Here is a 27,988-nt window from a genome sequence, read left to right as displayed (position 1 = left end):
AAGCCTCTGATGCTTAGCTAGATCTTTCTTCAGGTTTTTGGGCGAAACACTAATCTTCATTGCTTTTGAATTCTGACTATCTAGAGGTGGAACAAGTATTTCATATGCCTGATGATCTGCAGCCTGATCTAGACCTACAGTTTGAACCTTACTTTTGAGGCAAAGAGGCCGAGCTAGCATCTGGTTCTGATCCCAGTCTAGCATTGGAACCAACTCTGGGAGCCTTTCTTGCGAGTCAGCTTATCATCCTGGTGTGCAGCAGCGAACTTCTCTGGCCCCAGGGACAGCTCTCCAGCTGAATCCGTGTCCAGAAATGGAACCAAAGTCTCAGTCGGTTGCTGAGGCGAGGCTGACATCTGGGTAGAAGTAGAGTACCCCAGGTTATCAAAGCCCCTCGGGTCTGTATGGGGGTGGGGGTGGATAAGCGCATGGGGGAGATTCCGGGGGGCGGATCAGAGGAGCACCAAGACCAGGGCTTAGTTGGCCTCAGGGGGTCAGAGCTCAGCTGGAGTGGGACCTGGACCCACTCAAGAGGCTGAGCCTCCTGGACTAGTAGCCACAGTAGTTGTCACGTGAGGAGGGGCCATAGGGACCAGAGACGCAGCCGGTGTATGACATACGTTGGCGTCCCGCACTGAGCGGAAGCCATTATGGCAGCCCCCAGACGCCCGCGCCCCTAGCAACCGCGGCCCCACCTCGTCCGTTATTTACCATATCTTTATCTAGGAAATCTTTATTAAAGTTCCGTTCCAGATCCGCTTATCACCAGAGCGATCTTATCCCACAATCCTACCCAAGCCTCCCTTCCCGCTCCACCAGAACACTCCTTCCCTCCCCTTCACCAGGAAAGATTTGGGCGGCTGACCCAGGTGGTTCCAGGACTCACTCCAGCAGCCTATAGTGGTGGGGCAGGGTGGGGTAGGGTCACGGCAAAGCTTCCCAAGGCGACCTCGCCTGGGGATATTCAGAAATGCTAGTCAAGTTCTGGCAGCCTGAACTCTTCCTCCTCCAAGCTGAAATCCGAGAGATACTCTTCCTCCTCTTGGCCATACTGCTTCCACGGAGAGCAACGGACCTGCAAAATGTACGCTAGTTAGGGTGGCAGGCAGAACGCACATTACGGTCATTCATTCCAAAATGTTGCCATTTTTGCTAAACTTTCCATATCCTTTGTTGCATGTTTGATAATTCACCACTCTATTAGATAGGGTCTCCCAGGGAATAAGTGAGGACTCCAAATTTTCTGTATGAGGGGTTTTGGGAGGTGGGCAATTCAGTCTGGGAGAGAAGTCCGAACTGTCATCCTGCCTTGACTTAACACAGCCATTACCCTAGAAATTACAGCGCCACTCTTCAGAGGTCTACCCTGTGTGCACACATGGAGAAGAGGCTTAGGTTGTTCAAGTCAGCATGTTAAATAATTTCCTGAAATGTGACTCTAAGTAGAACCCAGCTGACTTCCTCCATAGCCGTTGTTACCTATTTTATTACTCATTGTCTGGCACAATCACCAGCATGTGAACTCTAAGAAGGTGCTTCATCTTATGCCAGTGCCTAGCATAGGTATATGGTGCAGATTAATGGTTTTACAATGGAAGGGATTCCAAGACTTGCCTCATTTAGGGATGGATCTATTGTTATAATCAGATTTCTGAAATCAGTGCTGACTTTCTCTCACATTTCACAGGAAGCCAGACTTCTTAAAGCTTGAAGTTTCCTTGATGGGTTTTATTTAAATTGAATTAAAATAACTATTTTACAGGGAAAAACTTCAAAACACTTTGCAACTTTGGGGTGAAAGTTAAATAAAACACTCTAGCCCCAAATTAAGTTCCTACTGAAATAAAACACTTTTGCTACTTTTTAAAAAAACATTCCATATGTAGTAAATAATGACTGTTTTCTTTCAGAGATTAATTTAGAAACTTAATCCCTATTTAAGAGCTTTCATATACAGTCATGCATTGCTTGCCATGTGAGGAGAAGCTTGAGAAATATGTCATTAGGTGATTTCACCCTTGTGCTAACATCATAGCATATACTTCCACAAACCTACATGGTATAGCCTACAGCACACCTAGGCTATATGGTATGGCCTATGGCTCCTAGGCTATAAACCTGTACTGTATGTTACTATAGTGAATACTGAAGGCAATTGTAACATAATGGCAGGTATTTGTGTATGTAAAATGGAAAATGTACAGTAAAAATACTATTTAAAAGATAAAAAATGGTATAGCTGTATAGGGATAGCTCCATTATACTCTTATGGAACCACCATCATATATGTGGTTTATTGTTGACCAAAACATCATTTTGCAGCACATGATTGTAACTGATTTACAGAAAGATCTCAGCAAAATATTCTACCCAAGATATATGGGAGATATTGAGATCCAGGTAATAAACTGTATTTGAAAGGCATTATCGTTTTCGAAAGCTGTAGCACGATCATTCTTAAGGCCAGTTACTTTCTCCCCATATCTCTGGGATCCTGTTTGAAGAAAGTTCTAAAAAGGCCTGTGTTCAAGCAGCCTGGCATCCCTAACTCCTGGGGGAAGACTAATCCCTCTCCTGTGTCCACAACTGTAGTAATACTCTAATAGTCCTCAGTTCTGCTCTCCAAACTTCAAATAAGGGGTCAGAGCCAAAGGTCAAGACTTCAGGAAAAGCCCCAGAAATACTCTGCACTCAAAAGTACTATCAGTTTCACATTTTCCTAAGAATGAAACAAATTATCCTCTAAATTATGCTGCTTTTTTTGAATTATGGTTACACTGGCTATGTTACCCCTGAGTTTTTATCTTCACCTACTTGAATTAAACCGTGTAGTTCTTCTTCGCATCTGACATCTACGATGTCTTCACTGGGTCTGTACTCCACAGCTATTTTACCACTTTCTGAAATAAAGTTAGTGAGGATCAATTCAGAATCTTTTTCATTCTAAAACTTCCTGCATATAATGGTAGCACCCCATGATGAAATATTCTTTTGGTTTCTAAAAGCAGAAAATAAGAGCATTTTCCTGGAAGTTTCCTTATCTCCTCATCTCACACTTCAGTTTTTTTCTTTCCTTTTTTTTTTTTTTTTTTTTTTTTAGAAGACAGGGTCTTACTCTGTCACCCAGGCTGGAGTGCAATGGTATTGTCATAGCTCACTGCAGCCTGGAATTCCTGGGATCAAGTGATCCCCCTGGCTCAGCCTCCAGAGTAGCAGGGACTACAGGTACACACCACTGTCCCCGCCTAATTTTTTTTTTTAGAGACATGGTCTTGCTTTGTTGCCCAGGCTGGTCTCGAACTCCTGGCTTTAAGTGGTCTTCCTGCCTTGGCCTCCCAAAATGCTGAGATTACAGGTGTGAGTCACCATGTCTGGCCTCACACCTCAGTTTTTAACATATGTATGAAATATCAACTATATTCGGTACAAAGGAATTTATGATCTTACAGATAGGAACTAAGGAATAACATAAGAAATAAAAAATGTGGAAACCAAAATGTTCAATCATAATATGACTAAATGGTAAGGCATCAGATGGGAGTCAAAGCAAGTTCAAATTTGGAATAGAGACCACTGGGCTAGTAGACACTTCACATTAGAAGCAAGGGCCAGGTGTCTACTCCCTTTGAACCAAAATTCATTCCACCAGATACAATGAACAAAGCTTCTGAGAGAGAGAACATTTGAATATTTTATTAGCAGACACAGGCCCACATACCCTTATAGACAATAGAACTACCTTCAAGGCAAACCAGAGCCATAAGCCTTTTGGTCTAAGAAGTTTTCAGTGTGTGCAAGAGATACCTTTGTATACTAGGGAGAGGTAAACAACCCACACACTTCGTTTGGTTCTTAAAGGTTGTTACTCAGACTTGACAGTTGATGACCAACGAAGTAAGACTTTCACTAGAAGGGCTGTTGCCCAGGTTGGAAAGCTGAGAGCAATCAAGGCCACCTCCTACAAGCAAATAAAGGTCTGTGGTAACTTAATTAAGACCTCTCAGTCTCTAAGACTTTAGGGCTGTGAAGCCGAAGAGCAACTCTGTTCAGGGACTCTTTGCTAATCATCAGGCTTCCTTTGGGCACAGCCTATAAGATTCGTGCCACTGTTGAACTCAATAGAGAATACAAGAAATGGCATTCAATAGCATGACCAATTCCAAGGCTCACAGCAAAGCAGCTGATTGTTGTATAAGAATCATACTTGCCCAATGTGTCAGTGCCAGAAATGAAAGCTGAAATCGAATTCTTGATTCAGGAAACACAATCTAATAAACTCTTCAGCAGAGAGTTTATTCAGAGAGAAATCAATAATGACAATAATAGTTAATATGTCTGCTTATCTTGTAAGTGTAGTTCCGAGTTTTTACATTTGTCATCTCATTTACTCTTACAATATCCTCCATAAGGCTGACTGAATTACTAACCCCAGTTTGTAGATGAAGAGACTGCAGCTTAGAAATATTAAGTATATTCAAATCTCTCTGGCTATAAAACCCAAAATTGCATTAAAAAATCTTTTTTTTTTCTTTGAGATGGAGTCTCGCTCTGTCACCCAGGCTGGAGTGCAGTGGCGCGATCTCAGCTCACTGTAAGCTCCACCTCCCAGGTTCACGCCATTCTCCTGCCTCAGCCTCCTGAGTAGCTGGGACTACAGGCGCCCACCACTATGCCCGGCTAATTTTTTTGTATTTTTAGTAGAGATGGGGTTTCATCGTGTTAGCCAGGATGGTCTTGATCTCCTGACCTCGTGATCTGCCCTTCTCGGCCTCCCAAAGTTCTGGTATTACAGGTGTGAGCCACTGAACCCGGCCTAATTGCATTAAAAATTTAAGAGACAAGAGTTAGGACTCAAATCCATGCATCCAAAACTTATCATCACTATTCTGTATGATAGGCAAGCAATTAAAGAAGATCTGGCTTAAACATTTTCTGTGGGAACTGAGGCAAGTCCTTTCACATCTGTAAACTAGGGACAATATTTGCTGTCTTTTTTTTCACAAATGTCACACAGAACAAATTTGAGCCTGTTGCTGTGAAATAATTTAGCAAATGAAAGCATACTATAGAGTGCTTTAGATATCAATATTTTTATCCAGTTAACTTTTCAAAATGAGTTTATTTGCTCATTGAAACTGAAGTACTTCAAGGACGATCAAGAGAGTCTTACCTAGAACAACAATCAACAGTTTCTGGAATGCGTCTGACAAAGCCTTCTGAATAGCAAGCTTCTGGGCTGTCTTCCTTTTCATAAGGAATGATAACGGTCCTAAATCCAACCAAAACAAATGGATTTAAGATGCCTATTTGAATGATAATTGCTATATGTTTCAAAAGTAAAAAAGCATCCATGGTTCTTAGCTCATAACCTTCATGATTAAGGGCAGACAGCACAAGGGTAGGGTTGAATGGCTCTGTTATAGGTACATCCTGGCAGGGCCCATTTTTACTACCTCCATCTAGTAGGGAAGTTCCTGAAGTACTAGAAGGGAGATAAGAGCCAAGAACCTGGCACATGTCTCACATCACCCAGATATTTCAAATTGATTAGTTAAGGCTACACTCCTACAGACCCTACCCTCCTATGCATCAAGGGCTGGAATCACTCCTCGAAAAAGGTTTGGTTGGCTGGACATGGTGACCCATGCCTGTAATCCCAGCACTTGGGGAGGCTGAGGCAGGTGGAGGCCAGGAGTTCAAGAACAGCCTGGTCTATGTGGTGAAACTTGAGGCCAGGAGTTCAAAAACAGCCTAGCCAACATGGTGAAACCCTGTCTCTACTAAAAATGCAAAAATCAGCCAGGTGTGGTGGCACACATGTGTAATCCCAGCTACCTGGGAGTCTGAGGCACAAGAATAGCTTGAACCAGGAGGCGGAGGTTGCAGTGAGCTGAGATCATGCCACTGCACTCCAGCCTGGGTGACAGAGTGAGACTGTCTCAAAACAAATGCTAGGTGTGGTGGCTCACGCCTGTAATCCCAGCACTTTGGGAGGCCAAGGTGGGCAGATAACTTGAGGTCAGGAGTTTGAGAGCAGCCTGGGCAACATGGTGAAACCCTGTCTCTAATAAAAATACAACCACAAGAAAATAGCCAGGTGTGGTGGTAGGCACCTGTAACCCCAGCTACTTGGGAGGCTGAGGCAGGAGAATCGCTTGAACCTGGGAGGTGGAGGTTGCTGTGAGCCGAGATCACGCCAGTGCACTTCAGCCTGGGCGACTGAGTGAGACTCCATCTCAAAAAAGAAAAAACTTTGGTACAGATAATCTGGCTCCTCCCTGGGCATCACCCCCGGGAGCCCACTCCACTCCATTAGCCTACAGCCCTGCCTCTGACTTCCAACCCTAAGCCTGATGGCCATGAATACTAAAAAAATACTCAACATCAGTATCAATTGAGTACCCTTTCTAGGTATCTATATTAGACTCTTTTTCTGCTGAAACCCTTTTATGAGTTAAAAAAAAGAACCGAATGTTTACACAAAAGTTTATGTAAATCTTTAGATGATGACCTGGCATGGTGGCTCATGCCTATAACCCCAGCAACTTGGGATCCTGAGGCAAGAGGATCACTTGAGGCCAGGAGTTGGAGACCAGGTGGGACAACACAGAAAGACCCCATCTCTAAAAATAATAATAATAATAATAATAATAATTAGCCAGGTGTGGTGGTGCACACCTATAGTCCTGGCTACAGGAGGATCCCTTGAGCCCAGAAGTTGGAGGTTACAGTGAGCTATGATCATGCTACTGCATTCTAGCCTGGGCAACAGAGCAAGATCCTGTCTCTAAAAAATAATAAATAAAAAGAAAAATCTTTAGATGGTTTTGCTGGGACAACCGAGAGCTACAAGAGACACGTATTTGAAGGGCTATTTTAGTTCGAAGCAGGTTCTTAACCAAAAACTGTAAAAACATTACTTCCTTCTTCCTCCTAAGCTTCTGGGCAGGAAGTCGGCTGTACAATTTTAAATTTAAAGGTTCAATCTGGTATTGCCTACAGTAAAACTCTATATTGTAAGACAGAAAAACTCTGCCCAGGACTTCAGTAGCTCAGAGAGGGAAGGGCTTGATATGTATCTGAAAAGATAAGTTTTGGAAAGTAAGGAAAAAAGAAAGATCCTTTCCACTCCAAATCCCTATCCTCCTCCACTCCCAGTGAAAACAGACCTTCCTCCACCTTATCCATAGGCTCCTCCACCAAGCCAATGCCAGGACTCCTGCAATCATAGGATGGCAACACCACCTCTAAAGCACAGAAGAACTTCAGGCTTTGCTTCGCAAGTGGCACCATGCTATCTTCATTTTCCCTTTCTTCAAGGTCAGAAAGCTCCTGAAGCTGTAAGGATATTTAATGTAAGGTCCTTCCTAGGATCTTAACGTAGGCTTCAAAATGTTTTGTTATTAAAAGTAAAAACTTGGCTGGGCGTGGTGGTTCACGCCTGTAATCCCAGTACTTTGGGAGGCCGAAGTGGGCGGATCACGAGGTCAAGAGATTGAGACCATCCTGGCCAACATGGTGAAACCCCATCTCTACTAAAAATACAAAAATTAGCCAGGCATGGTGGTGGGCTCCTGTAGTCCCAGCTACTTGGGAGGCTGAGGCAGGGAATTGTTTGTACCCAGGAGGCAGATATTGCAGTGAGCTGAGATAGCGTCACTGCACTCCAGCCTGGCGACAGAGCGAGACTGTCTCAAAAAAAAAAAAAAAAAAAAACCCAATAAAAAAAAGAAAACCCAAAAAACAACTACATTCCAGTCATTCAAGCTAACAGTTGCGGTGTCCTATGGCTTCAAAATCAAGTTAGATTTGCAAATGAATTGCTAGATAGAGACAACCATTTTTTGTTATATGCCACAAAAACAGAGGAGAAAATTATGGATACCACCATCCGAGTGACTGAGATTATTAATTCTAGATAGCAGGCCAATTCAGACATGTCAATTTATCCTTAACGATAGAGGCCTCTCACATCTCCTCCCTACAATCCAGTTCAATACTTCTGTCTAAAATCTAGGATTTCAATGTTGAAAGGAGAGTGTGGTTAGTGAAAAAAAATCTACAAGGTTTACCTTGATGATCCTTTTGGACCACCCATTGAAACCAAAGTAGTAATTTGCCAGTTCTTGGCACTGGGAACTGTTCAGGGCAAGGGCTTGATGTTGAACTGCCTTATGTCTGGTGCCAAGACGAACCTAAAATCATAAGAGATAGACCTATAAATATCACAACCGCTAGAGATTTTACTTTGGATACATCTGAGATTTGTCAATACCAAGTGTGCAATGAAAAATTGTTTCGGTCTTCCCATTCAGTAGTTCCTGCTTGAGAATATGACCTGAATATAGATAAGATGAACCCACCACCCATCCCCCTCCCCAAGTTACTAACCTGTTAAAAGATGAAATAACACCGGGTGCAGTCGCTCACGCTTGTAATCCCAGCACTTTGGGAGCCTGAGGCAGGTGGATCACAAGGTCAGGATATTGAGACCATCCTGGCTAACATAGTGAAACCCTGTCTCTACTAAAAATACTAAAAATTAGCCAGGCATGGTGGCACATGTCTGTAATCCCAGCTACTCGGGAGGCTGAGGCAGGGGAATCGCTTGAACCTGGGAGGCAGAGGTTGCAGTGAGCCAAGATGGTGCCACTGCACTCCACCCTAGGCGACAGAGTGAGACTCTGTCTCAAAAAAAAAAAAAAAAAGGAAATACAAATACTTCTATAAATTTTACAAGCAACTGAAGCAACTAGAGGTTTATCTGCATTTATATGCTTCTTTGAGAACACAAATATCTACTGAGTGTTAATTCTTAAAACATTTTATCCATTTTTGTGGATTTCTTACATCACAAGTTCTTTCCTATATGTCTATTTCGTTTTTAAGTGTAGTATATTATATTCATGAAATTCAAATGATACAAATAAAGTCAAATTATTTGTATTAGAAATTAATAAGAATTAACAGTAAAGTTCTTTTTTTTTTTTTTTTTTTTTTGAGACGGAGTCTCGCTCTGTCGCCCAGGCTGGAGTGCAGTGGCGTGATCTCAGCTCACTGCAAGCTCCACCTGCCAGGTTCACGCCATTCTCCTGCCTCAGCCTCCCGAGTAGTTGGGACTACAGGCGCCTGCCACCATGCCCGGCTAATTTTTTGTATTTTTTAGTAGAGACGGGGTTTCACCATGTTAGCTAGAATGGTCTTGATCTCCTGACCTTGTGATCCGCCTGCCTTGGCCTCCCAAAGTGCTGGGTTTACAGGCGTGAGCCACCGCGCTCAGTCGTAAAGTTAATTCTTTATTGATTTGTTTATGCACCTTCCTCTATCACTGGTTTATAAGCTCCTTAAGTCCCAGATGAAACCATAGCTTATTCTTTTTTCATTTCCAGAACTAAGCATAGTTCTTGGCATATAATAAAGCACAGATGATCTGTCGATTGAATGAATAAACCAATGAGCAAGTAAAAAATGAAATTACTTTCTCCAACTGAAAAGAAGCTTCAGAAAAACTCTGAGCCCCTGGGTGGCACAGACAGCTGTCAGCTTGGATAACCTTGCCACAGTTCTTGGCAGCAACCATTTTCCTTCATTTCACCAAAAAAAACCCCAAAAAACCCTCTTGGCCGGGTGCGATAGCTCACGCCTGTAATCCCGGCACTTTGGGAAGCTAAGGCGGGCAGATCACTTGAGGTCAGGAGTTCAAGACCAGCCTGGCCAACATGGAGAAATCTTGTCTCTACCAAAAATACAAAAATTAGCTGGGCATGGTGGTGCATGCCTGTAATCTCAGCTACTCTGGAGGCTGAGGCAGGAGAATCAGTTAAACCTGGGAGGCAGAGGCTGCAGTGAGCTGAGATCATGCCATTGCACTCCAGCCTGGGTGACAGAGCAAGACTCCGTCTCAAAAAACAAAACAAAAAAAACAACAACAAAAAAAACAAAAACCCAAAAAGCAAAAACAAAACCCTCTCAGGGGCCTTAGGCCTTTCCTTGATTTTATTTTAAAACATTATTCTCTTTTCTGTATTTAGAAGGGCAAAAAAGACAGGAACTAAGTGTATGTGCTAAAGTAGAAAAGAACACTTAAACTAGATTATAGTGGGGGGTGAGTAGTAGCCAAAAGCTTTGAGTTTAGTAATAAATCTAGTATGAACGCCCTCTCTTCTCACCTACCTATTGAGTTGTAGAACATTTCCTTCATTACTGTCTCAGTGATAGGCTTTATGCTGTGAAATTCTCAAAACCTAAAGCTTATGAAATGGTCTCAATGTCCAAAGAGCACTAAAAACTCATTACTTGCAAAATGATACTAAGTAAATGTTTCATAATCTTAGTTGTACCTTTATAATATTTGAGTGGCTATGTGAAATGGTCACAGGTTAGAAACAGACCATAGTTCAAAAGTTAAATAATATCTCACAGGTAATCAATTCAGTCACAGGAAGTGGAACCAGGATTGAAGAGGGTGTTGAACAGGCTAAGAGGGCGTTGAACAGGCTACCGAAGTGGGAGTAGTATACCTGGAGTCATTACTAAGCAGAGTTCTCAGATTTGATCAAGGTTAATTCAATGAGGAATGGAATATAGACAAGAATAGGCAGCAAGATTAGTAGGAAGCAGTCAGATCAAGTAGCCAATCAGGAATTGAAACGGTCCTTGAAAAGGGAAAGGTGACTGAATTGAGGCATACAATGAGATATCATTCTGTGGCTCTGGGAAAGTAAAATTGGTTGGCATGTTAATATGGAATAGGGTTTCCACAATGCCGCTTAAAGAATGTTCCCATCCTCTCAGAACTGAACGGAGTTTCAAATAGGCAGTTTGTGAGCCATGGTGAGCATGATGATGATGATGATGTGATGATGATGATACAGTCTCCTTTATGTAACAGCTGGCAGAAGACCTGGTCACACCCACACATTTTAAATTCACATAAAAGTAAGTATATAGGCTGGGCACGGTGGCTCACGCTTGTAATCCCAGCACTTTGGGAGGCCTAGGCGGGTGGATCACCTGAGTTCAGGAGTTTGAGACCAGCCTGACCAACATGGAGAAACCCTGTCTCTACCAAAAATACAAAATCAGCCAGGCATGGTGGTGCATGCCTGTAATCCCTGCTACTTGAGAGGCTGAGGCAGGAGAATTGCTTGAACCCAAGAGGCAGAGGTTGTGGTGAGCTGAGATCACACCATTGCACTCCAGTCTGGGCAACAAGAGCAAAACTCCATCTTAAAAAAAAAAAAAAAAAGTAAATATATAATATATGGCTGGGCGCGGTGGCTCACACCTGCAGTCCCAGCACTTTGGGAGGCTGAGGCGGGTGGATCACTTGAGGTCAGGAATTCAAGACCAGACTGGCCAACATGGCGAAACCCCATCTCTACTAAAATACAAAAATTAGCCAAGTATGGTGGCAGGCGCCTGTAGTCCCAGCTACTCAGGAGGTTGAGGCAGGAGAATCGCTTCAACCCAGAAGGCAAAGTTTGCAGTGAGCCAAGATCATGCCACTGCTCTCCAGCCTGGGTGACAAAATGAGACTCCATCTCAAAAAATAAAAATAAAAAGTAAATATAGCTGGGCATGGTGGCCTGTACCTAGCTACTTAAGAGGCTGAGGCAGGAGGACTGCTTGAGGCCAGGATTTAGAGACCAGCCTGGGCAACACAGGGATACTCTTGTCTCTAAAAAAATTAAAAAGTAAATATAAGCAGAAGTCTTCTGGCGAAGATTTCATTCATTCACTCATTTTTTAGAGATAGGGTTTCACTCTGTGGCCCAGGCAGAAGTGCAGTGATGCAATTATTGCTCACTGCACCCTCAAACTCCTGGGCTCAAGCGATCCTCCCACCTCAGTCTCCCAAGTAGCTGGGACTACACGTGCATGCCACATTTGGCTGATATTTAATTTTTTATTTTTCTTTCTTTTTTTGAGATGGAGTCTCACTCTGTCACCCAGGCTAGAGTGCAGTGGCACAATCTCGGCTCACTGCAGCCTCTACCTCCTGGGTTCAAGTAATTCTCATGCTTCAGCCTGCCGAGTAGCTGGGACTACAGGCGCGTGCCACCATGCCCGGCTAGTTTTTGTATTTTTAGTACAGATGGAGTTTTGCTATGTTGCCCAGGCTGGTCTCAAAGTGCTGGCCTCAAGTGATCCGCCCACCTCGATCTCCCAAAGTGCTGGGATTACAGGCATGAGCCACGGTGCCCAGCCTTATCTTCACATTCTTTTATAGAGATGGGGTCTCACTTTGTTGCCCAAGCTGAGATTTCTTAAAAAGGGACAGCATAAAGTGACATGAGGTTTACCATCAGTAGGTTTTAGTTCAATCTCAAGTTTCCATAATTCTTGTCAGGAACCTTAAACAAGTCCCTCAACCATCTTGAGTTTGAGTTTCTTCATCTAAAAAACCCAGAGAACTGGAAGATTAGTGTGGCAATGCATCTGAAAATATTCTGTAAACCAGAGTGCTAGACAAATGCCAACCTATTATTGAATTCAGCACTTCATTTCAGCGGAGTTAGGAATTCCATATTTGGACCCACCTTGACTGGAGAGTTCTGAAAAAGCTGCTTCCGGTCGCATGCCTTTTGGGCTCTGTGGGCAGCCCTTGCAGAATAAAACTTAATGACGGCATAGAAACCAGGATGGGCCACTGCAGCATTTGGGAAGACCCGGACTGAATACAGAAGGCCAAACTGGGAAAATGCTGTGAACAGAGAATGCTGTGGGGGTGGGACAAGTAAGTGCATGCAGTCTCACGCCCAGAAAACAAAACCGCACATGCCCTCATATTCCCCAAACCCCTCTTCGCGAAGGATGCGATTCAACACACTTCTCACTTAACAGGTTTTCCTCTTAAAATCCTAAACTTTAAGAAGCACTGGAAGGTAAAATGTGCTGACGGTGGAGAGATCCCTCTCTGGGACTCTAAAAATCTGTTGGGGGTCGTTAGTTGTCAGTTGGGATCCCCTTTAGAATTAAAGAGTCCTTCAGCGGAGGCTGAGGCAGGTGAGGGTCTGAGGCAGGACTTCGGCACTGCCAGTCAGCGGGTGGGCAGCTTTCTCTATCCCTCCCTCCATCCCGGCCCTGGCTCACATGCAAAGCCTCGGCCGTGGGTCCGGAGCTCAGCTCCCACACTAACAAGGTTTTGTCACTCTCAGTGGGAACCGCAAAAGGTACCAACTCCGCCATCCTCCCTTCACCGCACCTGCGCGGGGAACAGTCGCCCCGGCACTGCGCCTGCGCAAGGCACGCCCGCGCTTTTTTTAAAAAGAGGCGCATGCGAGGGGCGGGCCCGGGGCTCGGATCGCTCCCTCGCCCCTCCTTCCTAGGGCCGGCCTCTGAGTCTTTCCCCCTCCTCCAGCCACAGCCCCAAGATCCCTGAGTTTAGAGCTTCCGTTCAATGCATGTTTAGCGTAAAGTCCCAAAATAGGCTGACAGGATGGAAGGGTAGGGACATGTTTATAGCAGCCAGCTTCATCTTCACTCCTGAAGGAGATTAGGGTACTAAGTATTAGCACTATCTACTGAGCGTGTAGGAAATAACCACGAAAGATGCAATCTTTTGACTTGAGGTTTTTTTAAGAGTTTAAAATTGCAAATAAAAGTATAACTCACTAGGCCGGGCGCGGTGGCTCACGCTTGTAATCCCAGCACTTTGGGAGGCCGAGGCGGGCGGATCACGAGGTCAGGAGATCGAGACCACGGTGAAATCCCGTCTCTACTAAAAATACAAAAAATTAGCCGGGCGTGGTGGCGGGCGCCTGTAGTCCCAGCTACTCGGAGAGGCTGAGGCAGGAGAATGGTGTGAACCTGGGAGGCGGAGCTTGCAGTGAGCCGAGATTGCGCCACCGCACTCCAGCCTGGACGACAGAGTGAGACTCCGTCTCAAAAAAAAAAAAAAAAAAAAAAAAAAAGTATAACTCACTAAACCATTAACAGTCTGGCATGAAATCCTTAAAAAGAATTCCCTGGTTGTCCTACGTCCTTCTGGTGAATCGTATATGTGTACTTGTGGGAGTCAGATGATGTGAGAGGTTGGAGGTACGAGTGAGAAGGATAGATTAATTTTGAAAAAAGAAAAACAAACAAACAAACAAAACCACAAAGAATAAGTCCAAATAGGGCACGAGCATTGGAGCTGATGGTGTCTGAGAAGGGTAGGTGTCATAATCAGCTACGTGGTGGAGAAGTGTAATTAACTGGTGGGTTCATCATACCCACTACCAGAAAAGCTGATTTACTGAGACAGTGTTATTGAAGTAGAGAAAGAGTTTCATAAGCACAGAACCAGCTAAATAGAAGACCGGAGTTTTACTATTACTCAACTTCGCCTCCCTGAAAATTTGGAAGCTGGTGTTTTTTAAAGGGTAATTTGGCAGTCAGGGGGCCAGGGAATAGGAAATGCTGACTGGTTGGGTCAAGGATGAAATCATAGAGAGTCAGAGCTTGTGTTCTTGTGCTGAGTGAATTCCTGGTTGGGGGCCGCAAGAGCAGATGAGCCAGTTTGCCCATCTGAGTGGTGCCAGCTGGTCCATCAGAATAAAGGGTCTGAAAAATACCTAGAATGTCAATATTAGGTTTTACAATAGTAATGTTGAAAGGAGTTAGTTAGCTTGGACACAAAGCAAGGGAAGGGTCCCCGGAGAGATCCCGGCCCACAGGGTCAGTGCCTTACCCCCACATAACATAAAAAGCAGCCTGGGAAAAAATTCAAGCTACTGGCACCCATAAGGGAACTAGCACAGGAACTAGCATAGAACTAGCATGTGCCTGGAGACATGCCCACGGCTGCACAGATGGAAAAGCCTCTGGCCCATTTGGATAAAAGCTTGCACAAAACTTCAGCTCACTCAGACAAAAGAACAAGGCCTGGCATAGAAATGCCTTTGTCCTTTGTATAGTCAGTGGGCTTCCAGGATGAAGTTGCTTCTACTTTTGTGGGCATGGGCATAGTGGGCTCTGGTGGGTTCCAGTGGGCACTCTACTTTCCTTTTTGGACTGTAAGTCCAGCCTCTATGAGTCATCACTTCAGCCCCCAATAGGTCTTGGGCCAAGCTAAGCAGCATCTAAGAATCATCATTGCAGCTCCTGACTGGTCCTGGGCCAAGGCTCCTTGCCAAGCTGTGTTCTCCAAGACAGCTGGCGGACTAAGCACATTGCTTCCCCTTTGCAGTCCATAAAGACCCCAGCCTCACAGGGGACACCCCTTCTGGCCCCCACGCTCTGCTGGCAGAGAGCTTTCTTCTTTCGCTTATTAAACTTTCGCTGTAACCCCACCTTTGTGTCCACGCTCCTTAATCATCTTGGAGGTAGGACAAAGAACTCCGGGGGTTATATCAGACAACTACAGACTGTTGTATCTTGGTGCATTGCTGAGACTACAACAGTGTTTTGTGTAGGCGCGAGTGGAGAGGTTAGGAATCTTGTGGCCTCTGGCTACATAATTTCTGAGCCATAATTTCTAATCTTACGGCTAATTTGTTAGTTTTACAAAGGAGATCTGATTCCCAAGCAGGGAGGTGGTTGTTTCAGGAAGGGACTATTGTCTTTGTTTCAGAGTTAAACAGCAAAAATTCCTCTCATAGTTAGCTTGGCCTGTGTCCAGGAATGAGCAAGGGCAGCTTGGAGGTTAGAAGCAAAATGGAATCAGTTAGGTCAGATTTGTCATAATTTTTATAAAGGCATTTTCAGTAACACAAGAAATAAAGCGAGTCCTACTACTGTTTATTTTAATCCTAGAATGTCAGAGCCAGAAGAGACCCTGCAGGACAAATCTCTTGTGGTTTCTGAATAATGATCCTCAGACTCATGCTGTGATAAAGTTTTCACCCCACTCTACAAAATGAGGACAATATGGAAAATATAATCAGGTTTTTTATAATTTCATAAAATAAAATAGATTCCACTCCATTCTTCTATAAGTATGACCTCCCTATAATGTTGATACTAAAAATTTTTCTATGAAAAGATGCTAATAGAGGATAGTTGCTTTAATGCTCTTACTTGGACATTAAAATTAAAAATTAGAAATCTCAGCCGGGCCTGGTGGCTCACGTCCGTAATGCCAGCACTTGGGAGGCCGAGGCAGATGGATTACTTGAGGTCAGGAGTTTGAGACCAGGCTGGCCAACATGGTGAAACCCTGTCTCTACTAAAAATACAAAATAGCTGGGCACGGTGACTCATGCCTGTAATTCCAGCATTTTGGGAGGCTGAGGTGGGTGGATCACCTGAGGTCAAGAGTTCGAGACCAGCCTAGCCAACATGGTGAAACCCCGTCTCTACTAAAAATACAAAAATTAGCCGGGTGTGGTCTTGGGCGCCTGTAATCCCAGCTACTGGGGAGGCTGAGGCAGGATAATTGCTTGAACCCAGGAGGTGGAGGTTGCAGTGAGTGGAGATCATGCCACTGCACTCCAGCCTGGGTGACAGAGTGAGACTCCATTTCAAAAAAAAAAAAAGTTAGGTGGGTGTAGTAGCACACACTTGTAGTCCCACCTACTTGGGAGCCTGAGGTAGGAGAATTGCTTGAGCTTGGGAGTTGGAGGTTGCAGTGAGCCAAGATCCTGCCATTGCATTCCAGCCTGGGCTACGCAGTGAGACTCTGTCTCAAAAAAAAAAAAATTAAGAAATCTCAGGTTTAATTATTTTTTACATTTTATCACCTGTGAAATACAAAAGTCTGGCAACTACTGAATAGTCAAATCCCTCCTTCTATAGTAGAAATCCCTCCTTCTATAGTTAAGGCTCAGTGGTAGAGAAATAAGTGGTCCAAGATAAAACCCCAGTTTGGTCAGACACTACTGACGGTGGCTGTGTGTAGGACATTCCTTTAACTGTCTCTTTTCTGATTTTGCCTTTTCTTTAAGCATGTTCTACTCCACATGAGCACCCTCCAGGCAAACCAGAGCCTGTCCAGAGCAGCTTTTTTAATCATCTAGATCCTAGCTTATTCCCCCAAAGCACCCCCAAATTATTGGTATCTGCCACTATTTCTCCATCCCATCACTACTTTCCCCACATCAATACCAGACCCCACCCATTGCCTACTTCTGAGTTTTCTCTTTTACTTCAAAAATTGTTCTTTGGAGGAATTACTTGGATGCTGATACTGTTTCAAAGCAATAATTGTGGATTTTATTATACATTTAATTACCTATTGTAATGTTTGTGGATGTCTCTGCTTCTCCACCTAGATTATGAACACCTAAAGAGCAATAGTTGTGTTTTCTCTTCCTTCTAGTACCTAGTACACTCCCACTGTCTTAGGTACTCAAATATATGTAGACTAATGAATAAATGGACACAGTCTTTGCAGAGTGAGTGCTTTAATATTTTGATAAATATAGAGATTTCTTTATTGTGGTCCTCAGTTTACAAATGACAGACATGAACCAGGGGACTGGGTCCAGATGGGAGTAAGGAGGAAGCCAAGAAAATCATTTATCCTTGGGGCTCTGGTCAGTTTTCGTTGTAAATGAGAAGGGAAGAAAATAACACGAAGTTGAGGCAGTAGGAAGAAGAAATGAAGAATCCCTGAGTGAGGACAGGAGTCTGGGAATGACTCCACGGTGCACCCGCACCCTGTTTCATCTCAGGCGGCATCCTGTCAGCCAGTAGGAGAGTGGCCGGCCTGAACAGTGCAACCTCCATTCTACCCTGTGGAGTAAAAAGACATGGTTCTCGCCTCACACTCAGTCACTCCTCCACACACATGACCCAGTTCGTGGTGAGTCTCGCATGTGGAGCATCATCACCCAGAATCCCCGTCATTGCTAGCCCTCTGGTCTGTCCTCCACTGTCCCCTCTGACGAATCCTGTAAAACTCTCTCATCTCTGGTGTTTGCCTGCTTCCCTGGATCAACGTTTCTACATTTTAAAATCCTCATATCTCCCTGAAGGGGTAAGCACTGTTTTATAGGGCTGAGAGTTACTTATTAAAAAAAAAAAAAAGTCCCAGGTACAACCATTGATTCTCCCTCCAGAAAGGATCAGCATAATGATCGCTGTCCATTCTTTTCTGTGGTGTTTTGAGTATGCAAGGGATTTGACTCCTTCCACGGTCGCCTACAGAGGCAGCCATTTGTGTTACTTATATATCTAGTTTGAAGCTCAGAAAAGGTGACTATCTGAATGTCCACCGTTGGTGAGCTCACAGCTTTGTGGGTGTCTGCCCAGCTGATGAACGCCACATTTTTGCTGTTGTTGTCGTTTTTTGTTTCTTTTTTTGAGACGGATTCTTTCTCTGTCGCCCAGGCTGGAGTGCAGTGGCGCGATTTCAGCTCACTGCAACCTCTGGCACCGGGTTCAAGCGATTCTCCTGCCTCAGCCTCCCAAGCAGCTTGCCTTAAGGAGCATGGACGCAAAGCAAAGGAACGGTCCCCAGAGAGATCCCGGCCCACAGGGTCGGTGCCTCATCCCCACATAACATAAAAAGCAGCCTGGGACAGGCGCCCACCACCACACCCGGCTAATTTTTGTATTTTTTAGTAGAGACAAGGTTTCACCATATTGGCCAGGCTGGTCTCGAACTCCTGACTTTGGGATCCACCCAACTCAGCCTCCCAAAGTGCTGGGATTACAGGAGTGAGCCACCGCGCCTGGGAGTCACTTTTTTTTTTTTTTTTTTTTTTTAACCAAAGTCTCACTCTGCCGCCCAGGCTGCAGTGCAGTGGCGTGATCTCGGCTCACTGCAGCCTCCACCTCCCAGGTTCCAGCGATTCTTCTGCCCCAGCCTCCCGAGTAGCTGGGACAACAGGTATGCGCCACCATGACCGGCTAATTTTTTGTATTTTTAATAGAGACGGGGTTTCACCATGTTGGCCAGACTGGTCTCGAACTCCTGACCTCAAGTGATCCACCAGCCTCGGCCTCCCAAATGCTGGGATTACAGGCGTGAGCCACCATGACCGGTCCACAATTTTAATTAAAAAAAAATTGTCAATTATGGCCACAGGGCCCATGCAGCAGCCATAATTGTATTGCTTAACTCCTCCCATCCCTACAGTTGATTGGACCAAGGAGGCACACGTGGTCCAAGTGGAACCAATCAGATTCTCTATCCCAGGAACTTGGACTGGGACTGAGCCTAGCCAGTCCCTGTGGTTGCTTAGGACTTTCGCCCATTAACTTTGCAGCACCCTTTGTCCTTTAGACTGTGGAGCAGAGAAAGTTAGTCTGCAGAGAGAGTAGTGAAGTAAATGCACCAAGAGAAGCTGAAACCTGCCATGGAAAGCTTGCTGAAAATTTCCAGCCCTGGGTCCATGCTCTTCCTGAGGCCCAGCTGCAGCCCTTGAGTGGGCTCAGTGAGACATCTGGGCCTCCCAGAATAAATTTCCCCCAGCTAGCTCAAGTTGTTTTCTGTTACTGCAACCAGAAGGGTTTTGTTTAATACAATATCATAGAAGAACCAGATCTCGGAGTTCCAAGCCCGTCCACTATCCTACATGTTTCTAGACACTGCAAGCACATGCCCGTGAGTCCTTGCCTACTGCCCTTTTCTCTGTCACGCCCTCCTTCGTGGGGCTCTGCCCGCTGAGTCCCACCGTGTCCTCCTCACCAGTTGTTCATCCCCCGTGCACTGGACACAATCCTTTTTGCGCAATGGATGCCTGCAAGAAGGTTGGGATTCAGCAGATCTGAAAGGGAGGAAGAGAAAACCTGTGAGGGCACAGAAGACAGTCCCAAAGATGGAGGCAGACACCAGCCCTCCCTGGACAGGCCTATGCCACCTAGGGGCTTCCAGTTGAGGCAAAGGCTCTCTCCCAGGGGCCCATTTAGACATCCCTACAATGGCTGCTAGAGGTTGGAGGTGAAAGGGGGTGTGGGCAGAAGGGGCAAGAGGCCTGAGATTTGGGCCTGTTCACTACTATTCTTCCTAACCAGAGTAGTTGGTGGTTCACTCAAAGTTTGTGGGAGGTTTCTAGGAAGAGGAAATGCCAAAACACCACAGAGGTATGTCCCACCTAGTGAGCGGGGGTCTTCAGGTGAGGAGCCCAGGGACATTAGTCAGTGTGCAAAGGCAGAGGTGAGGGGCAGAGTCATGGGCCCTGTCGAGCCTCCTGGATCAGCTCTGAGGTAGGGAGTTTGCACTTGGCCTTTGGTCAGATCATTAGCTGAAGATGGTACTCCGGAATGGTTAAGAGCCTGTGAGGCCACTAGTCTGGTATTCAATGCTGGTTCTCTTTCTGAGCCTCAGTTTGCTGTTTTGTAAAGTGGGGATCAAAAATGGTTTCTACTGCATGAAAGTTGGATGAAATAAGCTAAATACGTAAAGGGCTTAGTATATAATATTCTCTCAATAAACATTGGCTGCTGCAACTGTTCTACTACTACCAGCTGTGTACGGAGCCTTCCTGGATCCTACTCAGGGACTCTATAGAATCTCCTAACTGGATGGGCATTAGGGACACTACTCCAGCCCTCTGCTCAGTAAAGGGATTCCCTGATTTTTTGAACCATATCTCTGGGGCCATTCCCAGGCTGTGTGTGGGAAGAGAAGTTCTGTGAGCAGAGCCTGGTTGCCGCTCTCTTCTCTCCCACCCTGGGGCCCTGGCCAGACCTTGACAGTCTACGTGGCAAAGGTTTGCTGAGTAACTCTTATAATCGTTGCACCAGTAGTGGCTGTTGATCTGGAAGAGGCCATAGTCAAAGCTTCCATCTGCATTTTCATTGATCTTTGATATGTTGAACTTGCTTTCCACAAAAGCCAGGCACAGCCCTTAGAGTAGGGAGAAGAACGTCAGGATTTAGAGGGGACCAAGCTGAGTGAGAAGGGAGATGGAGGAGAAAGGCAGGCAAGGTATCAGACAAAAGGAACAAGGCCTGGGAGGCAAGATAGGACTAGAGGGCTTGAAACCTGCATTGACTTGCCCTCTTATCCTGTGGTCCATCCACCCACTCATAAGTACAACCACTCATCTGTCCATCTATTCATGTGTTTTGCACTTACTGAGCACCTACTGTGTGCCAGGAACTGTGCAAAGCCCAGTGAGGGACATTTCATTTGGGTCAAACACAGATGCTGCCTTCAAGGGGCCTATATTACAAGCTTAAAAATATGTACCTAAGGCCGGGCGCGGTGGCTTAAGCCTGTAATCCTAGCACTTTGGGAGGCTGAGGTGGGCGGATCACGAGGTCAGGAGATCGAGACCATCCTGGCTAACACGGTGAAACCCTGTCTCTACTAAAAATACAAAAATTAGCTGGGCGTGGTGATGGGTGCCTGTAGTCCTAGCTACTGGGGAGGCTGAGGCAGGAGAATGGTGTGAACCCAGGAGGCGGAGCTTGCAGTGAGCCAAGATTGCGCCACTGCACTCCAGCCTGGGTGACAGAGCGAGACTCTGTCTAAAAAAAAAAAGAAGATACCTAAAAAACCCTACAAAGCAAGACAAAAGGACAAAAGTGTTGCAAGACAGGTGCACACAAATCCTGGGCAAAAGGGAGATATCCCTTCCATGCAGGAGGAGAAAGCCTTTGTACTAGCTGTCCCCTCTGCCTGGAGTGTTCTTCCCCTAGACATTTGGGTGACCAGGTCCTTCATTTAATTCGGTGCTGCTCAATGTCACCTCCTCAGAGAGGCCTTCCCTGACTTCGCCATCTAAACAGTGTCACCATTGCTCCCCCTGCTTTATTCTTCTTCATAGCATTGATCACCACCAGGCAGTACGTTATGAGTGTGTTTGTTGCTGCTCTCTTCCCCTAGGATGTGAACATTACAAGGGAAGGGAATTTGTTTATCTCTACATCCCCAGCGCCTAAAACGTAATAAGTGCTCAGATAATAACTTGAGTGAATACAGCGTGTTGGGAAAGGCTTTTTTGAAGGGGGCTGCTTTTTGAACTTGGCTTTGAAAGATGAACAGGAGAGAAAGAAGCTGGCCGTATAGGACATGACTAGGAGAGGAGGAGAAATGGCAGGGGAGGGGCCGATGGTACTCACAGTCACTCAGGGAGTAACCCTCAAACCCATCCAAGTCCTCCAGCTGCAGCACCTGGGCCAAGTCACAGCGACTGATGAGGCTGGCCTGATTTAGGGCAAGAAAGCTGCTGACCAAGTAGATGAGTAGCACCTTTGTCATCCTTGGAGGGGAGGAGGTGCAGCTGAGGGCTGATGGTTCTTAGGGTCTTGCAGACTTTCTGCTGTTCTTCTCTGAGATCCTGGGGAATCTGGAGAGGGCAGCCAGATTTCCTTACTCACTCACTGCTCCAACCTGGCTGTTTCCAATCTCTTTTCTCTTGTTTATTATTTTATAGATTTTTATTTATCACGGAAAATTAAACATTTAAAAAAGGAAAGAGAATAGTATCATGAACCTCCATACACCCACTTCTGAGCTTCAACATTTAAAAACCAAGGCCAATCTTTCTTTGTTGTTGTTTTGTTTTTTAGTTTTTTATTTTTTAGAGATGGGGGTCTCACTCTGTTGACCAGGCTGGTCTTGAACTCCTGGCCTCAAATGATCCTCCCATCTCAGCCTCCCAAAGTGCTGGGATTATAGGTGTGAGCCACCACACCTGGCCAATCTCATTTCATCCATAGGTCCTCTTATATGGGCACCCAGCTATGGGTAGTATTTGGATATTGGGATGGGGAGTGAGGTTGGCAAAGGAGATTACTGAAGACTATCTTCACCAGCATATGTGTGTATGTATCTGAGCATGTGCTTTTAGAAGGAGGGCCAGGACACTGGGTGCTAATCTCCCCACAACCCCACTCCCCCAGACACACGACACATGATTTTTCCCAAGGGCCTACCCTGCCTGGTACAATTCTTGGTGGGCTGGCTGTAGACATAACCTTCACTTTCACATTTTGTGTGTGTGTGTGTGTGTCTGTGTGTTTGGGGAAAAGCAAGGGCCCTAGATTCACACTGCCTGCTTTCAAATCCTGGGCTGCTATGTGACTCTGGGCAACATACTCAACCTTTCTGGGCCTCATTTGTAAAATTGAAGATATGCTAATACCTACCTAAAAGGGTTGTTTTGATGATTAAATGAAATAATGCCCAGATCTTGGTTCACATTCCACACAAAAGGGAACCGGGACTCTTGGAAATATGGCTGATTCCCAGGCTGCAGCAGGAAAGGTTATGAGATGTCTGGATTATCTTGCTGTACAAGAAATTTAAAAAGTACTCAAAATATGGATTGGGGCATGTCAAATGGACACAAGAGCTAGCTCAAAGGGGCACCGACTGGCCAGATCTGCAACAATATTTTTTGTAACAGCATTATTGAGATATAATTCATGTATCATACAATTAATTCAGTTAAAGTGTACAATTCAATGGTTTTCAGTATGTTTGCAGAGTTGTACAACTGCCACCTCACTTGATTTTAGAATATTTTCATCAATCCAAAACAAAACGCTGCACCCATTTAGCAGTCACTGCCCATCACCCTCCTCCCAACCCCTGGCAACCACTAATCTACTTTCTGTCTCTATGGATTTGCCTCTTCTGGACATTTCATACACATGGAGTTACATAAAATATGGCATTTGTATCTGGCTTCTTTCACTTAGCATAATGTTTTCAAGGTTCATTCAGGTTGGAGCACATAATGATACTTCATTCCTTTCTATGGTTGAATAATATTCCATTGTATGAATAGACCATACTTTGTCTATCCATTCATTAGTTGATGGACATTTGGGTTGTTTCTATTTTTGGCTATCATGAAGAATGCTACTATGAACATTCACATACTAGTTTTTGTGTGGATATATGTTTTTATTTCTTTGGAGTAGAGTTGCTGGGTCATGGGGTAACCTTAGGCTTAAGCTTATGAGGCCTACCAGATTTCCAAAGTGGCTGCACCATTTTGCATTCCCATCAGCAGTGTATGAAGGTTCCAATTTCTCTACATCCTCACCAACGCTTGTTATTATCTGTCTTCTTGACAAAAGGTATCCTAGTGGGTATGAACTGGTATCATCCTGTTGTTTTAATTTGCATTTCCCAGATGGCTACGGATGTTGATCATCTTTTTATGTGCTTATTGGCCATTGTATATCTTTGGGAAAATGTCTATGCGGAACCTTTGCCCAGTTTCAAATTGAGTTGTCTTTTTATTACTCTTTATTAAGAGTTCTTTATATATTCTGGATACTAGACCAGCATCAGATATATGGCAGATATTTTTTTCCCATTCTGTGGGTTGCCTTTCACTTTCTTGGTGGTGTTCTTTGAGGCCCCAAAGTTTTTAATTTTGATGATGTGCAGTTTATCTATTTGTCCTTTTGTTGCATGTGCTTTTGGTGTCATATCTAAGAAACCATTGCATACTGGTTTCCAATGGTTTCCAATGTAATCTAGGACAATTAGACCATCAAAATAAATGACACTAACAGATTATACATTAAATGCAATAGGAATCCATGAGCCCATAATAATAATAAATTGACAAAAAGATACATAGTGTGGAGCTGAAGCAGAGACCTCTTCCTGACAATAAAAGGCCAATCGATAAGTGTGGAGGAAGTCATGGAGTTGAAAAATAATCACCATTTTGCAACCATCATAGATTGATTTGAGAATGAATCATCATTGCATGCTAAATCTGAGGTGGCGGGAAGACTGCTGAAGAACTGGATATATCCATGATCTTATAGGGTCTCCCCACAGATTGCTTATTAGTTGCACAGAAAGAAAAAACAAAACAGTATACAGTGGATAACCAGACAGTATTTTGACCTTGCAATCAAAATTAACATCTCCAGTGAGGGACAGAGGGACATTGTGTGCCTCCAGGTGTGGTTCCCAAGGAGGACACATCACTTATGCAGTATTCCATCCAGGGATGCATAGCCTGTGTCTAATCCTGGAAAGTGAATCCCCAGCAGAAAACTTTGCTTTTAACACAAAGAAGCTCAAAGATAGCTCCCTTTCTAACCTCACGCAGTTCAAGGAAATCACTTTTCTTCTAACAACAAGCAGCCTGAAAGAGCAAAGGGTTAAACAGATAAGAGCTCAGGCACAGAAGGATGGGGGAAGTCTCCTGGGTAATCACCAAACTTCACACTTATACAATGGGCCCCAGTAAAACAGTGGGCCTTAATAACCACGTTCCTTTCTCTTTAGGTGCGCTAAGACAGGGAAGCTAAAAGCAGAATCGAGGGGTGTGCCTACAGCTGCAAGATGTGTGGGAACAGACACAGAAACTCTCCCTCCCAGATAAGCAAGACAAAGAGACACAGACTAAAAGTTGATGTGGTCGGGAATGGGGTGAGAGCCTATTAAAAACTCTGCTCTATACAGATAGCACACCTGGTCCCAACTGAACCATCGGGCCCTAGGAGGAGAAGACACCCCCTCCTCATGAACGCCCCTCACTAGCCCATTTATAAAACCCTGACATTTTTACTACCACCCGGCAACCCGCCTGGGACCTCTGTCTGTGACAGAGAGCTGTTCTTTCCTTTTGCCTATTAAACTCCTGCTCCAAACTCACTCAGTGTGTGTGCATCTGCGACCTCGATCTCCTTAAACGTGAGACCATGAACCTTGGTATTTACTCCAGACGACGAGGCTGCCTCTGTCTCTTGTTCTATCTGACACTCGTTCCACACCAGCCTGAGCTTCAGGCCGTTCTTTTGCTTCTCCCATCTTCCTACCCCCAGAGCTGACAGATTTGGCAAATAAAATTTACAAGATGCCCTGTTAAATTAGAATTTCAGACAAACAACAACCTACTCCACACTGACTCAGGAGGGTCCCTCAGAGATAGATGTCACTGAGCCTCGGGAAGCAGGAAGCCCCATCCCTGCCCATTAAGCCCCCTCTCGGGGTTCCCTCGAGGAAGACAGTGGCTCCAGAAAGTGTGTTCCCCCCCTTCCACAGCTTACCTCTCTCCCATCCCTCTCTGACCCCGGGTTCCAGCTGGCCCAGGGATTTCTGGGAGGATCTGTAGAACAAGGCTGTCTACAGTAGGAGCCTCTTCTTCCTCACCACCTACCCTTCAGCCCTGCCCAACTAGCAGCTCGCCATGTTCCAAAGAAGGAGGGAGTGCCGGGCCACCCCAGCCTTCTGGAACCCCAGTTCTGTGATGTCATCCATCTCCTGGAAATACACAGGTTTTAACCAGGCAAATTGGCCAAGCGTCAGGCAGAAGGAGCAGCTGGGCCTGGCAGGACAGGTGACATCTGTGAGGAAAATGGCCGGTGGGACAGGGTGGAGAGCACTGGCTGTTTCCTTCCTTTTTGGGAACAGCACCACCTTTGGGGGGACTCCTTTCCTCATGGGGTTTTAGTGGGGTCTGTCAGTCCTGGGGTCCTGCCCCCCCACCACCCCCCATAAGCATAGGTGCTTGTGTGCCAGTCACTATATTTGTAAATGGAAGCTGGTGGAGCTGCTCAGCTTCCAACAGGAAGCCCGTGTGTGCAGGGCCAGAGGACACAGCCCATCTAAGGCGCTAAGCCTCCGTGAAGAGGGAGTGGAGTCTGGACAGGATTCCAGCCCCAGGGTCCACCCTTTCTGGGACCCAAACACACCCTTCCCCTCCCTTCAATTCTCAGATTCAATAAATGTCCCCACTCACAGAACACGTTTGAGTTGGGTTTCTGTCACTTGCAGCCAAAAGAGGCAGTTGTTGTCGGCATCGGGTCAACCATCTGTGATACGGTGACCTGACACCCTGTCCCCTCCGTGTGAAGACCACAACATCCCAACATCAGTAGTCACCGAGGAAGTCTGGGAGAAATTTCTACCAACTGTAGCAAAAAAAGAGGCAAGGGAGAAAACATCTTGTTACTGACAGCCCACTCTTCCCTCTGAAACAGGGAGGCAGGATCTGACAGAAAAAAAGGACAAGGGGCTTCTAAGTGGGCAGTGCTGCCCCGTGCCCCTCCAGACTTCTCTTCCCAGCAGGGCAGCAGTGCATGGCACCCTGGGATAGGAGACCTGCAGGGGCAGAGGGGAGGCTGAACATGCTGGGGGCACCACTTTATGAGAAACCATTTGTGGCCAAAAATCTACATGGGTTTCAGATGACCTGGATGAACTCGTCTCTGTAGAGTGAGAGTCCTGGGCAGGAGGAAAGGTTTCCATAGCCGAGGACCACATGCTTGGAAATCTGATCTCTGAAACTTAAGATCTGAGAGAGGATGGTCTCTGCGGCATTCAAAGGGGGTCCAGAGGGACCCTCCACCTCCAGCCCCCTAGCTGTGGCAAACATGGGTAGATTCCTATGCATTCAAACAACTAGAAAACCCAAGCTGGGGCCCATGAGTCAAGTCAGCTCAGGGCAAGAGGACAGATGGATGCCATAGGCCATCTGTCTCAATATTTGCAAGTTGTAAATTGAACTAACAGACTGTTAAAGTATGTCCTACCCTCATCCTCTGACAAATATTTCTTTGAAAGGATATTTTAAAAATTTTAAAATGTGTATGAAGCTATGATTTTTTTTTTTTTTTTTTTTTTTTTTTTTTTTTTTTTTATGGAGTCTCACTCAGGAGTGATCTCGGCTCACTGCAACCTCTGCCTCCCGGGTTCAAGCAATTCTGCCTCAGCCTCCCAAGTATCTGGGACTACAGGTGCATGCTGCCATGCCTGGCTAATTTTTTTTTTTGTATTTTAGGATAGACAGGGTTTCTCCTTGTTGCCCAGGCTGGTCTTGAGCTCCTGAGCTCAGTCAATCTGCCTGCCTTGGCCTCCCAAAGTGCTAGGATTACAGGCGTGAGCCACCACGCCTGGCTGATCATGTTATGTTATGTATCTTAAATATGTCCGACAGATATGCCTTTAAAAGGATAAAATTTTAAAATATGTATGAAGCTATGATTTGTATATGACAGAAAGTTAGCAAAATGTCAAAGATCATGAAATTTCATGTTTATTGCACATGTCTGGGTGCTCTGTTGATAGAATTGGGATGAAAGATATGTGGAATTTATAAATTACTGAAACTATTCCATGAAACGTATTTTTCTTATCTTTCAGCCAAATCGGTAATTATGTTATTATCATCAATATTTGAAAATACAT

General features: G+C 45.1%; 2 protein-coding genes across 6 annotated transcripts; both read right to left on the bottom strand.

The window, feature by feature from the left end:
- Nucleotides 1-717: 717 nt before the first annotated feature.
- RDM1 (RAD52 motif containing 1) lies at nt 718-13,234 on the bottom strand. Of its 5 annotated transcripts, XM_003281375.2 has the most exons (7): nt 13,096-13,231; nt 12,543-12,722; nt 8,073-8,195; nt 7,170-7,338; nt 5,171-5,269; nt 2,815-2,900; nt 718-1,075 (listed from the first exon to the last, which is right to left on the bottom strand). In XM_003281375.2, exons 1-7 carry the CDS (start codon nt 13,189-13,191, stop codon nt 974-976), a joined length of 855 nt encoding a protein of 284 aa, XP_003281423.1. In that variant the 5' UTR covers nt 13,192-13,231; the 3' UTR covers nt 718-973. The 5 variants fall into 5 exon arrangements, 3 of the variants coding, with proteins under 3 accessions (XP_003281423.1, XP_004092771.1, XP_003281425.1); XR_004029292.1 differs by lacking the exon at nt 7,170-7,338 and having other exon boundaries at nt 13,096-13,234; XM_004092723.2 differs by lacking the exon at nt 5,171-5,269.
- Nucleotides 13,235-17,340: 4,106 nt separating this feature from the next.
- Nucleotides 17,341-25,994, bottom strand: LYZL6 (lysozyme like 6). Its single transcript, XM_003281379.3, has 5 exons — nt 25,849-25,994; nt 21,943-22,169; nt 20,564-20,722; nt 19,562-19,640; nt 17,341-17,661 (listed from the first exon to the last, which is right to left on the bottom strand). The coding sequence occupies exons 2-5, from the start codon at nt 22,079-22,081 to the stop codon at nt 17,592-17,594; spliced, it is 447 nt and encodes a 148-aa protein (XP_003281427.1). The 5' UTR covers nt 22,082-22,169; nt 25,849-25,994; the 3' UTR covers nt 17,341-17,591.
- Nucleotides 25,995-27,988: the final 1,994 nt, after the last annotated feature.

The sequence above is a fragment of the Nomascus leucogenys genome, unplaced genomic scaffold (assembly GCF_006542625.1).
Source record: "Nomascus leucogenys isolate Asia unplaced genomic scaffold, Asia_NLE_v1 Super-Scaffold_391, whole genome shotgun sequence".
Classification (NCBI taxonomy): Eukaryota; Metazoa; Chordata; class Mammalia; order Primates; family Hylobatidae; genus Nomascus; species Nomascus leucogenys.
The sequence above is the reverse complement of the archived record's forward strand: the minus strand, read 5'-3'. Positions and strand labels throughout refer to the sequence as shown.